The 15,419-nt window shown below is 44.5% G+C and overlaps 2 protein-coding genes across 2 annotated transcripts in view; one reads left to right on the top strand and one right to left on the bottom strand.

Moving 5' to 3' along the window:
• Nucleotides 1–1,344: 1,344 nt before the first annotated feature.
• Nucleotides 1,345–7,472, bottom strand: LOC105277823. The gene is made up of 3 exons (XM_011336473.3): nucleotides 7,317–7,472; nucleotides 3,484–4,072; nucleotides 1,345–2,289 (listed from the first exon to the last, which is right to left on the bottom strand). Exons 2-3 carry the CDS (start codon nucleotides 3,509–3,511, stop codon nucleotides 1,460–1,462), a joined length of 858 nt encoding a protein of 285 aa, XP_011334775.1. The 5' UTR covers nucleotides 3,512–4,072; nucleotides 7,317–7,472; the 3' UTR covers nucleotides 1,345–1,459.
• A 424-nt stretch (nucleotides 7,473–7,896) lies between these two features.
• The window catches only part of LOC105277822, a 31,152-nt gene continuing 23,629 nt past the window's right edge, over nucleotides 7,897–15,419 (top strand). Inside the window, exon 1 of the mRNA XM_011336472.3 lies at nucleotides 7,897–11,487. Within this exon, the coding sequence (XP_011334774.2) occupies nucleotides 8,461–11,487 (3,027 nt within the window). The 5' untranslated portion in view covers nucleotides 7,897–8,460. The remainder of the gene's footprint in view (nucleotides 11,488–15,419) is intronic.

Raw genomic sequence — 15,419 nt, 5'->3', positions numbered from 1 at the left:
TGCAACGTTTCCTAGGGCGGACATTTCAACGTTACTGCAATGTTGCAGCAACATTGCAGGACATTTCGCAACTTCCATGCAATATTGCAATCTTTCGATGTAAGATTTCTGCAACGTTTCTGCAATCTTTCGGTGCTGTATGGGCACGCGAGTGTGACGTGCGCAAAACCGCCGCGCGAGCTTTTGATGCTGCCTTTAATAAACTGAGTCGTTAGCTATTCGGCCGGAACACATAAGCGCAAACGACCCACAGTGACATTCATAATCTGACGCGGCAAAGTGACCGCGCTTACCGTCTCTGGGAAGCGAAGCACATTTGCATATTTCTCATGCGTGTTTTGTCGCGACACGGTTTTGATAGTGTCTTTAAAATTCAGTTGACAAGCCAAAAACGAACATTCAAAGTAAACACAACCTTTGCATACAATTCCGCTTGAAAGAAATCTATACTCTCAGAAGAGCGGTCACAATTGTAGTTGCTACCCCGACCACTAGATGGTTGTAGCACGCAAGTTTGAATCTGCAGTACGAGAGTTGGATGATAATTGTCACTAGGTGGCTGTAGCGTACGGTTTCACTTGTGATTCCTGGAAAAAGCATTTTTCTACCCAATGTAACGTTTATAGACTGAGTAAGTAAGTTTGTATTAATAATGGGAAATTGTTTCTGCTTGGATATTATAATAAATTATAATCGGTTTAGTTAATAATAATTTGATATTAATAACAATAATTGTTTCGTTTATTCATTATCGCTATTGATGTGTTCAGCGAACTGATTACGCACTACGAAGAAACAATGGACCGTGATATCTACCGTGTTGCATTTATCATTCAGTTTTGATAGCACGAATTTTTGTTGCTGCAACAGCATTCCTTGATGCTCTTTTTTGTTTAATCTGTCGCAACCAGTTGCTGGTAATGCACGGAAAATGAATGGAAAATTTGAGCATGAAATTTCTTTAAATACAAATTGCCGTAAAAATGATTTGCATTGTACAATTATTGGAGATTTAATTTTAAAAGAATTATTTAAGAAATTCAATATACATCGTTGTTTTAATAAATCAATAGAACATATCAAATTCGGTACTTGATTTGTATCCATTATTGCGATGTTTTACCGACGATTGGCTATATCAAAGCACTTGAGGTATCCCCACTTTTATTTAAATACCTTCTTTGATTTGCGATAGTTATAGAATTGTGAGTCTAATATTATTTCATGGATGACTGCATGCATAAATATTGTTCTTCAACGTGTACCGCTACTCAAAGCAGATACAAAATTGAAATCAAGAGACGAACGCATATAATATATATCAGGAAAATAAAATGATCAATCTGCAAAAGATTTACATTTTAATGTGCCGCTAGTTACAGTTGTACAATTAAAGTAAGCGCTATATTGAAATAAAATATGTAAGTCATCCGTCTGGCGTACAACAACGCGCCGGTCGTTACATGTTCAGACGCAAATTTTGCGCGGCGGCCATCACTTGACACCTCTGCAATTCCATCTTCTGCTCTTTTAGTTTGAGAAGTTGCTTCGTTAGCTCCAACTGTTTCTGTTTCGCGGCCATTCTCTCTTTATGCCGTCTCTCTTTGTTCCTCTCGGCTAAAGCAAAATGCTGTCCCATTTCCTCAATAAATTTCTCGCACAACGTCGTCAAGATTCGCTTGTGGTCCAGCATTTCCTCATCTCTTTTTCTGATCGTGGGGCTCAACGTCAAAGGATCTTCGCGCTGGTGGTCGTCCGACGGCAAGTCGCCAATCTGATCACAGATCGATTTTGGTAAGATCAAAGAAGGGTTTGCCGATTCCCTTGGTGGAGCGTTTTCTTCCAGGTAGACGTGACGCTTCTTTTCATTGAAGATCTCGTCTAAGGCGCGTTTGTGCTCCCACTGTCCGTAGTGTCTCATTCTGCCCGGCTTTTTCAGTCGTTCACGGAACACGAGGTTCTTATACTTGCGCTCCAGCACGCGCCACTTGTTCTCGCATTTTTGCGGGCTGAAGTAAAAGCCGTACTTCTGCATCTCCAGCGATATCATTTCAAACATCTCCCGTAGACTTCTGATTTGGGTTGACTGTCCGACCATCGATCGATACTTTTTGTATTGACCGATCAGACAAGTAGTAGCCTTACTGGTCCACAGGTTGCATGAACCCACGTCAGCACCCGATGGTATCACGCTGGTGTTTTCGAAGCCCGAGAAGCCATTTTCGTGTTCCTCTTCGACGTAACACTGCTCAGTCGGCTCCACCTTGACTTCCATGTCGAATCTGACATCTGTCAAAAATCGTTATAATAATTAAAAATGCTGTGGTTTTATAAGAATAACATGTGACAGAAACATAAGTTTACAAATTCTTTGAAAATTAATGTATTCCAATTTCTTCGCCAATATGTAAGTTAGATATAAATAATAATTATTCGACCATTAATTGGCAAGCTCAATTTATTAATCAAATTGTAACGTTTCGACCAATGTTTCTGGTCCTCTTCAGACAAAGATAATAATATTACATCAAAAATTCCTTCACAATAACATCAGAAATATGAACATATCGTGGACGCAATAATCATGATTTCGAACTGAAATGAACAACTCATTAAATATACTGTTGTCAATTACATCATAAATTATACCAAATAATTATATTCACATGTTTGCACGTCAATAATTAAAAATGACAAATATATAATATAATAATCAATACACTATTAATTTAACATATATGTGAAAATCAAAGGAGAAGTACAAATTTCCATTCGATCATCATGAGACGAAGTCATACGTGATACTGATACACGAGTAAAGGAAAACATATTTTTCACGCAAGTCTAATAACACGATCGTAAGCACCTGGAAGATTGTCGGTGTCCTTCTGTAGGTTAACTGGATTGCTTTGTTTTTTGATGAAATACATCTCCGCAATCTCCCTTCGTCTGGTAAAAGTATCACGATGTAAAACATCAGGGTCTGACCAATCAAAATCGTGATTATATTTCAAACGGTGATTGCTAACAACCGAATGGTCACCGACATTCCTCCTAACATCAGACATATGCTCCTTTCTTTGAAAATATTATGTTAATTCACATAAAAGTAAAAATATAAACGATATTGATTTTGCATGATATTTCCATAATCATGATAATTATAAATACTATTACTATTTGTATTTGATTTTTCTATATAATTCTAACAAATAAATCTACATAAGTAATCAAACAAAAAGCAAAATATTTCCGTATCCTTTCGAAATATATCACTGATAAGCTAGCGCGTGCAACAGCTACGCGTGTTATCCGATTCGAATCTTCCCGCGTCGATGATGTTGAACCGGCCACCATCAAGTGCTCAAGCTGCCTACACTTGTAACATCCTTGAAGCGAACAGCAACAGGTACGTGGCGCGGATCTTCCAAGAAATCCGTACTCGAAGACTACGTCGAATCTCGAATCAAGTGGTTTTCTTACCCTTTTGTTCTCTATCGTCGGATGCCATGATCGTTCACGCGGGAATCTGCAAACATCGACGACACGTCGCGACTACACCGAGCAGTCCGGGCGCAGAGTGCTGTTCGCAGACGCCGGTCATGCAGCTCACGCGGGCCGGGGCAAGGGGACCGAAAAACCGAAGGAAACTAGTTCCAAACCGGTTCCGATCCGAGACTGGTTCCGTACGCATCGCGGACCAACGGCGACGCGATGTTTGCATCGTGCTCCTTGCGGAGCGGCACGATTTTTCAGCGATCAGTCGTCTCGCGCGAGTTTCGAACACGTCCGCAACCGGACACGTTGCATCGCAGTCTCGAAACTCGGTCATCGTAAAATTAAAAAACAAACCAGGAGCCCATGTCGATGCGGCGAACGTATGGATTTTACGCAAACCGCAAATCGCGTCGAGAGCGTTTCATTCGAAAATGGAAACTTGTCGTCGAGGCTACTAGTTTTTCAAGCAAGTCTCTCGCGAGGATACTTTCTTAACAGAAGTGGGAAGACCAAGCAAGGTTATAATCTTGAAAAGACTCCGTAACCGCTCATTTTCCGAATTTTGTTAGGCGCACTGAAAAGAAATCCGCATTAATTAGAAATCTGATAGGTTCAACCAGTCTGTCTGTTGGAAAATGGACGAATCAGAATTTCTTTAGGAATTACCAGATTACAGTATATAGGCTGTGTTCCAAAATTCACTGCCAGTACTGAAACTCTATAGTTTATGTCACGTACACTATAGCTTTTCAGCGCTGGCAGTGAATTTTGGAAACACAGCCACGGTCTATCAAAGTTATAGTTATAAAACTTCTAGTTATAAAACATCCAGTTCTATCATGCTAACTAGAAATTCTGCTTGGTTTAATAAAAATTTAACCATTCTATCGTATACGTCTTGATGGTACAATCAACCCATATTTTTCTCAGTGCACGTGATAGATCTTACAAAGTGTATAAAACTCCGTTCTGGGATATCAATCTATTAAGGTATTAAAGAACAATGCACAACGTGATTGTCCGATCTTCCACTACCTGGCGCGTATTTCACGTTCCGAAAGTCTATTAAATCTAATTAATTTTCTACTTATGTGCTCCCTTGCGTAACATCTTCGTAAACCTTCGTGACGTAATGGAAATCGTTCCACTAACTAGCAGAACGACGAACGGAGGCGTTTTCGATGTGCAGCACGCTTTTAGATCGAATATACTTCGCGAAAACAGAACTTTTCAGTCTTTGCATTTTCTGTATGTAAAATCAGTTGATCCTTTTGTTCCGGCTGAGGCAAAATGCACGTTAATGAGTTCTTTACGCAAAATGATTTTACCTCGGCGCATGCGGAAAGTGCCCGGTTGCGGCGTAAACGATTTACGAAGATGCGACGTAACGTAAAGAATGCGTGTACCGTTCGCGGTTTACGACAACTTTTACATCACGTCGAGAGCAATGAATCTAGCGGGATTCCTGTACCATGAGAGCAAAAATAACCGACCAACACACATCTGTTCCATCTGATAATTTTCTGCCGAGTTACTTCAATCCATAATTAAATAATACATAAGAATCAGAATTCCTCAGCCATGTTATCATTTTGTGAATTATGAACCGTCTTATGGTTGTCTCCAACGTAAGTGGGAGATGTCTGCGAACGTAGCTCTTTGGACATTTCCTCGGACTTTGGACTAAACGAGACGTTAACGTAGGGTTTTTTTTAATGAAGCTCAGCGCTATTCGTACATCTCGTAAATGCATGCTCGACACTCTTGACTCGATGTTATTTAATATATCGGAGCGCGTAATCGTACTCGTGTTATCACGGCAGTCGTTGCGTTTTCCCCGCGCAACGAGACCGAGAAGACCAGGAGTTGCGTGAAAGTCTCTGGTAACGCGGGGAATCGGATCACGCGAGGAGGGGGGGGGGGGGGGGGGGTAACCGATGTAACAACCGTAGATAATCGCGTTGCCATCGAGAACCTTTCACCGTTTTTACCGATAATTATATGCGGCTTTAAGGGGATGCTGGAGCTGCTAGTGAACTATTTTTTCACTATAGCGATGGTAATTGCGGTTTCGAAAATTCTCTTTATTGCTTGTGCAGAATAAAAAATCATTTTCCACAAATGAAGTATAAAAAGAAAAAAGTTAAAAACTTGCATTTGTCTTTTCTAACTTTTTTCCATTTTGAATATAAAGTCCTGTAGAGCGGGCTCTCTTCTATCTGTACTTCATTTGTGAAAAAGGATTTTTTATTCTGCACAAGCAATAAAGAGAATTTGCGAAACTGCAATTACCATCGCTATAGTGAAAAAAAGTTAAAAACTTGCATTTGTCTTTTCTAACTTTTTTCCATTTTGAATATAAAGTCCTGTAGAGCGGGCTCTCTTCTATCTGTACTTCATTTGTGGAAAAGGATTTTGTATTCTGCACAAGCAATAAAGAGAATTTTCGAAGCTGCAATCACCATCGCTATAGTAAAAAAATAGTTAAAAACTTGCATTTGTCTTTTCTAACTTTTTTCCATTTTGAATATAAAGTCCTGTAGAGCGGGCTCTCTTTCTATCTGTACTTCATTTGTGGAAAAGGATTTTTTATTCTGCACAAGCAATAAAGAGAATTTTCGAAGCTGCAATCACCATCGCTATAGTAAAAAAATAGTTAAAAACTTGCATTTGTCTTTTCTAACTTTTTTCCATTTTGAATATAAAGTCCTGTAGAGCGGGCTCTCTTTCTATCTGTACTTCATTTGTGGAAAAGGATTTTGTATTCTGCACAAGCAATAAAGAGAATTTTCGAAGCTGCAATCACCATCGCTATAGTAAAAAAATAGTTAAAAACTTGCATTTGTCTTTTCTAACTTTTTTCCATTTTGAATATAAAGTCCTGTAGAGCGGGCTCTCTTTCTATCTGTACTTCATTTGTGGAAAAGGATTTTTTATTCTGCACAAGCAATAAAGAGAATTTTCGAAGCTGCAATCACCATCGCTATAGTAAAAAAATAGTTAAAAACTTGCATTTGTCTTTTCTAACTTTTTTCCATTTTGAATATAAAGTCCTGTAGAGCGGGCTCTCTTTCTATCTGTACTTCATTTGTGGAAAAGGATTTTTTATTCTGCACAAGCAATAAAGAGAATTTTCGAAGCTGCAATTACCATGGCTATAGTGAAAAAATAGTTCACTAGCAACTCCAGCATCCCCTTAACATCCCTCGGACAATTGCCTCATACGGAGTACGAAATTGACGCCAGGCAGGGAGCGAGACGTCGACGGTAACGCGCTTTACAGCTACTGAGCGGAGCAAATGGTTTTGCTTGTAAATTTATGACTTGTGTAACTTTGAAACAACAGTACACCAGTCGAGCTAAGCCACCCGCTTAGTGTTTGTTTCCATTCCATGTAAAGCGCTAATTTAGATTATGCAAAGCCCGGGACGTAAACTTTTCTTCTTCCGATACTAAACTTTTTCGAACATCTTATAGTCCTGCTCAATAACAAGCTCTGGTCAATAACAGGTTTGGTTAGTGTGACGATATAGATATAGCCGATTCACTTGGTAGATATAGTCAACGGCGTTGCTGTTACGCCATCACGGCGGAAAGACGGTGATTCCAATACACGGAAGCTCTACACGCCGATTTACTTTCCCTACGAGGGCATCGAGTATCCTGCGAGTTTCAAGCAGATGTCCGAGTCTGTTACGACGCAAGAATGCAGAGAAAAATGCTTGAGAAGCATCGAAATTCATATCTGTCGCCAATGATGATGATGATGATGATGATGATAATGATGAGGAATCAATCCGCAAATTCACCAGTCTCACCCTCGCACAACCCTACATTCCGACGTCTGCGGTCGTGGATTCGATACGAGCGCCTCCGCTCTTCACCGAAGCAAAGTCACGGCGTGCAGTGCGGTCGAACGCGAACGGGTGAGCGACGAGGAGCGCGCGTGAGAGGGTCGACCGATATGGGAGAGAAGGAGAGAGCGAGAGCGCTGGAGAAGGGCGCGGGAAACAGAGAGAGAGAGAGAGAGAGAGGTTGATCTCCAGCGAACGGCGGCGGCGGGGTCGCGGGGCAGGCGAGCGCGTTTGCCTTTCGTTCGTTGAAGGGCTTCGCGTATGCGGGATCACGTGCACGCGCGCGCGAGCGAGCGAACGAACGGCAGGCCGGATACTTTCGATTTCGTCGAGAGCGGACCGGGAGCCCCGCGCGGAGCCGCCGCAGTCGCGTTGCTCCGGGAGGCCCGGCGTGCCAGTCGTCGCGCGGTAGAGAGCGACGGCCGTGCGTTTCGATCGCGCGCGGGACGTTCGCGACGCGGCTCCATCGTGTCGCGCCGTTATCCGCTCCGTGCGTGTCGGTCGCTGTCGCAGTCGCGCGTGAGAACGGAGCCATACGTCGCGGCACGGGTACGATCCTTCGCGCGGCTCAAGCCGCGGTAACGCGCGGTAGAGTGGCCGCGAGAGCGGCGGGTGGACGGATACGCTCCCGCGAAGCGCGACGGCGGTGTGCTCTTGCTTGGCGCGGGATAAAGACAGAGATAGGTAGGGTGAGAGGCGATCGATTTTCGCCTGGAGGCGGCGGATTCCTTTCGTGGCGATCGACCGAGGGGACGCACCGCTAGATATCCTGAAAGCATGTAGGTATCCTCGAGAGGAACGGGACGGTGAAACGACAATCGGTACTCTTCGGTACTCTCGCCCGGATCGTACGTGTGCGCGCGCGCGTGCTCGACCGTATGCTCGTGGCGTGTCGCGGCGGTCATCGATTTTCCGGCGATCGTGCGCGCCCGGTAGGAATCGCGTGCCAGTGAACGAGAGGATGAAGAGGAGCGTCCCCGCGGTCTAGAGGGACGCGCGAGGAAGCCACGACGACCAGGGATCGGGCGACGACGGGGACAAGAAGGAGCACGAGTGAGCGAGGGAGGAAGAGAGGGAGAAACGGAGCTGCCGACGTCGCGCGTCCAATATGGCTACCACCGGCAGCAACGCGGCGGCGAACGCCGGCAACGAGACGAACGGCAACAGCAACGTGCCGCAGTGGAAGCGCGATCTGATACAACGTCGTCGTCAGCAGAGCAAGGTCCTCGCGAACAACGGCGCGAGCGTAAAGTTACGTAGCGCGGTGATCGGCGCGTCGTCGGCGTGCGCGACCGCAGCGGACGGCCTCGCCGAGCAGAACGCCGGGGCGGCCCAGGAGCATCGCGCGGTAACCGGCGCGCTTCGCGCGGCACGCTCGACGACAGCGACCAGCAGCGAGGACACCGTCGCGGTCCTCGGTGTCGGTGGTGGAAGCGCGTCGCTGCCCTCCTGCCCCCCGTCGCACCCCGCGAGAAGGCCGCCGACCAGTGGCGCCACCAGCGTCGGGGCAGTCGCGACAGCCGCCGACTTCGCGCCGTCAGTCGCGCACAACATGCGTCTCGAGGCGGACGCGACGCTCTGCATGGACGCGGAGGATGTGAACGGCGCGCCGGCCAAGTTCGCGGACACATCGGAGCGGAAATCGTCGGACTGCGTGGCTGGTGACGAGAGCGAGGACGCGGCGCCGAGGATGGACGGCAAGTCGGCGAGATCGGTCGCGAGGATGAGCGATGGCGACGACGGCGCACCGCCACAGCACAACGAAGTTCGCGCCATCGGAACCGCGCGCGGGAAGGACGCCAGCGTCCCGTTCGGCGCGGCTAATCCGCTCAGGATGCTGAGGGAATCGCGCGCGGTACCAGCGAGCCGCGCGTCCAGCGACGACGCTACCGAGAGCGACAGTTCCGAGGAGCTGCAGTACGGACCGGGGATCGTGAATAGACTCAAGAGCAAGTACCTTAACCTCACTCGGCGCGAGACGAGCAAGTGCCGCACGTCGGTGCAACGGTTCCGGCGCGCGGCCAGCCTCGAGGATCTGCTGGATCGCGACGACGACGAGGCATCCGCTCACGAGAGAACCACCGCTAGCAGGAAGTATACGAAACGAAGCGGCGACTCCACGAGCAGCGGGAGCGGCGGCGTCGTCGGCACGAAGACCGATAGGTACCGGAACGTTTGCCGGGGTAACGACTCGATGAAGCGGGCGCGCAGCGTCGAGACTTTGATGAGGTACAACAGCGCGACGGCGGACGAGACGCGCCAGGCGCCGCTCGCGCGGCCGACGACGAACGGCGTACGCCAAGAGCCGGTCAACGATCACATCATCCTCGTGGATCGCACGTCTATAAAGATCGAGAGCCGTCTCGGTGAACTCGAGCGACCCAAACCAGTGAATAAACCGAAGCGGATCAAGCCGGTGCTGGCGGAGACGGAGCGGCCGCCGCCGGATCTAGTCAAGACCACGATGAGGATCTTCGAGGTCTCCGCGAAGAAGCTGAAGCCTAAGGGCGAGGTCGCCGCGAAGGTTGCCACTTTCAAGACCATCAATGACACGTTCAAGGCGCAAAATCAGAAGAAGCTGATGATGTCGAAGCCGCCGGTGCAACCGAAGCCCTTCATCAACGGTGGGGCTCGTCCCGGGATCCCCGGATCCCCCAAGAAGATCGTCCTGCCGCACAAACCGACGGCGGAGCTGATCGAGACGCAGGATGGCAAGCAGGAGTATCACATGGACGGCGTGATCACGGATTCGATCGTGCAATCGGTTTCGTCGGTGGTCAGCAAGTTCCAGCAGATCGAGAAATCGCATTCGCCATCGCCGTCACCGGAACCTACGTGTTACAAGCTGAAATTCTCGCCAGCGAACAGCCCGGAACCGCCGGCACAGATTGCCAAACCGGCAAAATCTTCGCACCTGGAAATCGCCGTCAAATCGCCACCAATCACGCCGGTGGTATCGCCGAGAGTTTCGTCGCCCAGGCTGCAGAGTCCGCCGTCGCCATTAAAGGGTACGCAAAGTCCCTCTTCGCCCGTCAAAGATTCGACCCGTATTCAGATCCCGAGTCCGCTTCACAAACCACCGCTACCTAGCCCGGTTCGAGAATCCTCAAAGGCGGAATCGGATTCCACGAAAACTCTTCGTTCTCAGACTGAAAAGGAGCTTCCGAAAACGAAAATCGAACGTTCTCGAGAAACGCGGTTGCCAGAGCCGTCCACCAACGCAGAACGGAAAGAAGAAGCGAAGCCGAGTCGCGTTGCACCCGGCGATGACGAGGACAAAGAAGTCGACAAGGAAGTCGTGGATGGGCCAAGGAGTATCTCTAAAATGGCCTTGGACAACATCGGCAGAGCCGGTACAACGATGCAGTTCAATTTTGGTGACGAACCAACGCGCGAGAAGAGTTACTTGCCGGGCATGAAGCAAAATGGCCAGAAGTCAGCGGACGAGCGTGCGCCAGAGACGGACGATCGCTGCACAAAGACGGAACTCGGTGGCAAAACGAGCTTGTCAGGTGTAGCAAACGACGTGACATCCTCTGAGACGACATCCAGATCGCAAGAAAGGCTTGAACCCGAGAGCGAGGAAAGGCTCGATGATAGCAGGGAAGACCCCGAGGAGAAGCAAATCGTGTTTGAGAGCAAACCGATCGGGGCAATCTGCAGTTTGGGTTTGATTAAGCCCGTGCCTACCATCACGACCGCGACGACAACAACATCGTATTCACAGAGCAACAACGAGGCGAAAACGAACAAGTGTCAACAGAAAAGCGAGTTCTCGCCGCCGCAGAAGCAGATCGGCATCATACGGCCGCTCGTCTCGACGAAGGCGCAGCATCCGCAACAGAATTTGAGCAACCGCGAGCTTGAGAAGAACCTGATCAATCGGGTGAAGAGTATCGAACAGCCGACTAAGGTAGTGGTGAGCTTGAAGAGCGCCGACGAGATACAGCCAACGAAGAAGACGAGTGCGAGTGGCGGTGGCGGTGGCGGTGGCGGCGGTGGTGGTCTCTGGGACACGAAACCATGGAATCAGCAGAACAACACGATGGTATTCAACTTCAGTAACAGAAAAGACGTGCCGGATTACATAGAGAACGACGGTCTCATCATCAGGAGAAAGCGCGAGAAGCCTAAGGTGAGGCACCAATTGCATTCTTTTCAGGAATGTGAGAAGCGCCAGAGGCTTGCTTAAATTGTTAATTGTAACGCGATTATAACGATAATCGATATAGATATTTATCGCTGGAAGACTTAGGATTTTATTTTTAATGATGCATACGTTATTCTTTCTCTGTCGAAGACAGTGTTAATTAGCAGAAAAGAGAATGTCTGAAATATGTATAAATGCGCTAATCAGATGTACTTAATCAATCAATTCCGTCTCTAAATGTATATAAAGAAGCCGTAATAATTAGAGACACGAATCTAGAGAAATCTAACTTATATTAATCTCTACTTTTTTATTTAATAAAAAAATGAAAATGTTACTATATTATACTATTACGTTAGATAGAGCAACCTTAAAATATTAAATCTATAGTAATTTAAAAATATTAAATTTTTAAGTTGACATTACATTTTATATTTTCGATAGCATTATTGTGCATTGACTTTCGCTGCAATTACAGACCGGGATAACTTTATAAGGAAAGCATGAACCGTGTCTTAAATAAAACGCGTTTTTCCTATAGGAAGTTAATATGAAACGTTAATATGAGCTAACAGAACACGGTAGCGCAAATAATGAGAAAGAGTTACGGATCTTTTTTGTCGCTGTTCCGTTTTAACGTTTTTGTTCTATGGGAGAGTAGGTATCCATTAAACCAAATTCATTAAATCACTTGTTGCCACCGCAAAAGAAGATGCAACGATCAATATAGTTCAATAGAAATCTAGTACCGGTAACTTTCTTTTCACGTGCATGGCGCGTAAGACAGTTTAAGTCTGTCTCACTTTCTTTAATGCGTCGTGATAGAATAAATAGACACGTCGCTCGACAAAGGCTACACCTGTAATGTCGGTCGAATTTTAATTGGTTTTAAATATTTCAAACACGTTTCAATTCGTGCATATAGGGTGTCTTACATGTTTCGTGTTTTAGATTTGTAAAGCGCAACGAAATAATTTTTCGTTTAATTCACAATTAATTTTGAAAGAATTTAAAATATGAGATTAGTAGATCAGTTATAGAAGTATTTACATTAGAGTGTTAAAAGTTGCAAAAAGATTGTCTTCGAGTTAATGAAGGAGTTCTCAGCTGAAAGGAAACGCGGGAAAATTGCATGACATCCTGTACACTTCGCGGCTTATCCGGCCTACATTTTGCATCTCGCTTTTCTTCTCAGTGTACACACTTGACGGCGAGAATTCTCATTAAACCGTTATACGACACGTGTAACGGTGGCGTCGTCGTGTGTCCTGAACATTATTGACCGCACTTAGACAAACGTTGAATTAATCATTACTGTCACGCAAATATAATACCTCGTGACACTCGTCAATTTAACAGTCTCCAGTCATATAGAGAATGAATGGCAATGGTGTCCAGTTTGATAATTGTCCATGGTAGAGAAGAGCAAACAGAATTTTTTAGTTATCAACTAAATTTTATAGTAATTATATTGTAAGAATATCGATAATGCGTTTTTTAAAAATCGTGGGGTCTTATTTTTGATGTCACAACGGAGAGATAAATAAGATTATCTTTGTATAGAATTACTGCGAAATTGATCTTGATTTTACATAAGTGACACGAGATCACTTTTGTGTTGTTCGCAGAAGTAACAATGCTTTCTACGCAAAAAGCTTAAGTGCCATCGATTAAGGTTCAATCAGATACCAATGAATGTTGTATCCATCTTCGATAACCGCGATACGAGGGTAACAGGTGTATCGATGCGCGAGCTGCGCAAAATAAAACGTCTCCGAAATCGCGCGGACGCTTTCTAAAACGTTCGACGCGGAATCTGCCTCGCTCTCGAGCACTCGTTTCCAGCCTTCTCGTAAAACGCATCATCGCGTCCTCGCCGGTGAAGCCAAGTGAAACCGAAGGCGTCCGACATTCGCAGCGGAAAATGAGAGAAATTAGGCACACGATCGACGCGATTCGTCCGAGGAACGTTACTTTCTCGTATTAGATAATCCGGAAATGGGAATCCGCGCGAACAGAGTAGCGATTATTCCTTAGCGATAGTCTCAGATCTTAACGTTTAATTTGCCGTTTTTAATGTGCGTTTTTAATGCACGAACAAGATGGTTGCTCGTCTAATAGACGTGCCTCACGCGAACTTGGTGCATATTGTACGTATGTGCACTACCGATTAATAGTTCAAGTATATATCCTGCCTTCCGCCGGGAAAACTGTAAATTATCATGATCACTAACATCAAAGTGAGACTTTTAATTTTTGAGAAGATCAATGAATGTACATGTTTGCATCGTGAGACAAGTCCAGTTCGGATTTATATATCTTTATATCTGTCAGGCTACCTTCACAGAATGATGATAAAAACATTTTGTTAATAATTCTTTGATATAACTCTTCGATAATATTGATATCGTTTGCCACTTGCTGATTTCACCCTATATTTAGGTGATAAATTATTTTATTAATATTTTGAACATTATCGTCTGAAATATATTCTTTGTATTACCGTATGTAAAGCCAGTTTATTCAAAATTCTCAGATATACCATTCATTCACCGTTCACCGTTTTGTTTTATCTCTTTGGCAAAGTATAAGAAACCTCAGTTTTTATATTCAATATTTAGATATACCGGTTTTATATGAATAGCATATAACACGCAGAGATTGATCTATTTATGTTTTGATGAAATTCACTAGGATATAAAAGTGAATCATTTCTTTTAATCAAGTATGGAAATCCAAGTGTCTGTGATTTATTTTGTTATTATACAGGACTTTCCAGTCATTGCACACTTTCTCTCGCCTAGTGATATCGGAGGCTGAATTAAGAACGACGCCTTTTCTGCAAATTATAAAACAATTAGATAGAGTTTGGATACACATGAATTAGTATATATTAAATTAATATATGTATAACAAAAATCACATGTAGATTTTTGTTAATTTCATTGTAAATCGATTATAAAAATTCTCTAATTGAAATATTTTCATCGACTTAAATATTCTGCACATCTATAGAACAATTGTAAATGTGATTATTTTAAAGAACTTTTAAGCTGAAAACTGATCATTTGATAGAGACTATTTTGGTATTTTCAATCGAGACAAGCAAAAATAAATCAATTTAATGTAATGTGAAATTGTAATGATAAATAATAATTTCTAATGTTGATGATGTTAGACATGGCTGTAGTAAACTGCAATCGTGATTAGTGTCTCCCGGATGTGATTCGCGTTATTTGATATTCATTTATGAAATGATATCGCTGCCTTATCTAATGGGTGCGCAACGATATCCTTCTGTACAACACATTACGAACAAAGGAATATATACACAAAGCCGCAAGCGCTTCCTCGTACCATGAACGCATACAATTTTCATATTTTATTCGTGAAATTGCACTGCTTCATCTAATCGACATAACGGTGCATTTAAGAATGCTGAAAAAGAATAGAATATCGGTACCCGACGACTCGGATGCGGAACAAAAAGCGATCGCTTAACGAAGCAGAAACTGGAACATCTATCAGGGTGGCGCAGTCTTCATCAACTTCACTTCAACTTCCACGAATGTTCGTGAGATACTGCGAAAAATGCATACGTTGTTCATGCAGTATTCGGCAAGCACCAAACATAAAAAGAAGACAGGTTTTAAGTTGATGGCTAATAAAACTGGTACATGAAATACGATAAAATATAGCTCGTTGCATCGAAGCAGACGTGGTCTAATTGTCTTTTATTGAGCGATATTTCGAAGACTAGATCTCTCTATTTTCGTGATGTAATTGCTTATGCAATAACCTTGGCTCGTGCACAACGAAATTTATAGCCACGCCTTCATCGCATAAGAGCTTGATAAGCGAGAGGAAAGATCTCTTGGCCTTGATCGATTCTAAAGATCATGCAAAGAAAGAGGCTG

This window comes from Ooceraea biroi, chromosome 1 (genome assembly GCF_003672135.1).
Source record: "Ooceraea biroi isolate clonal line C1 chromosome 1, Obir_v5.4, whole genome shotgun sequence".
Taxonomy (NCBI): domain Eukaryota; kingdom Metazoa; phylum Arthropoda; class Insecta; order Hymenoptera; family Formicidae; genus Ooceraea; species Ooceraea biroi.
Note: the sequence above shows the minus strand (reverse complement) of the source record. Positions and strands in the feature narration are given on the sequence as shown.

Bases quoted from the DNA above. Each gene is read 5' to 3' on its own strand.
- LOC105277823 (XM_011336473.3), bottom strand. From the start codon at position 3,511: ATGGCATCCGACGATAGAGAACAAAAGG. The intron at 2,290-3,483 runs GTAAGAAAACCA...GATTTTTGACAG, and splicing joins CGACGATAGAGAACAAAAGG to ATGTCAGATTCGACATGGAA.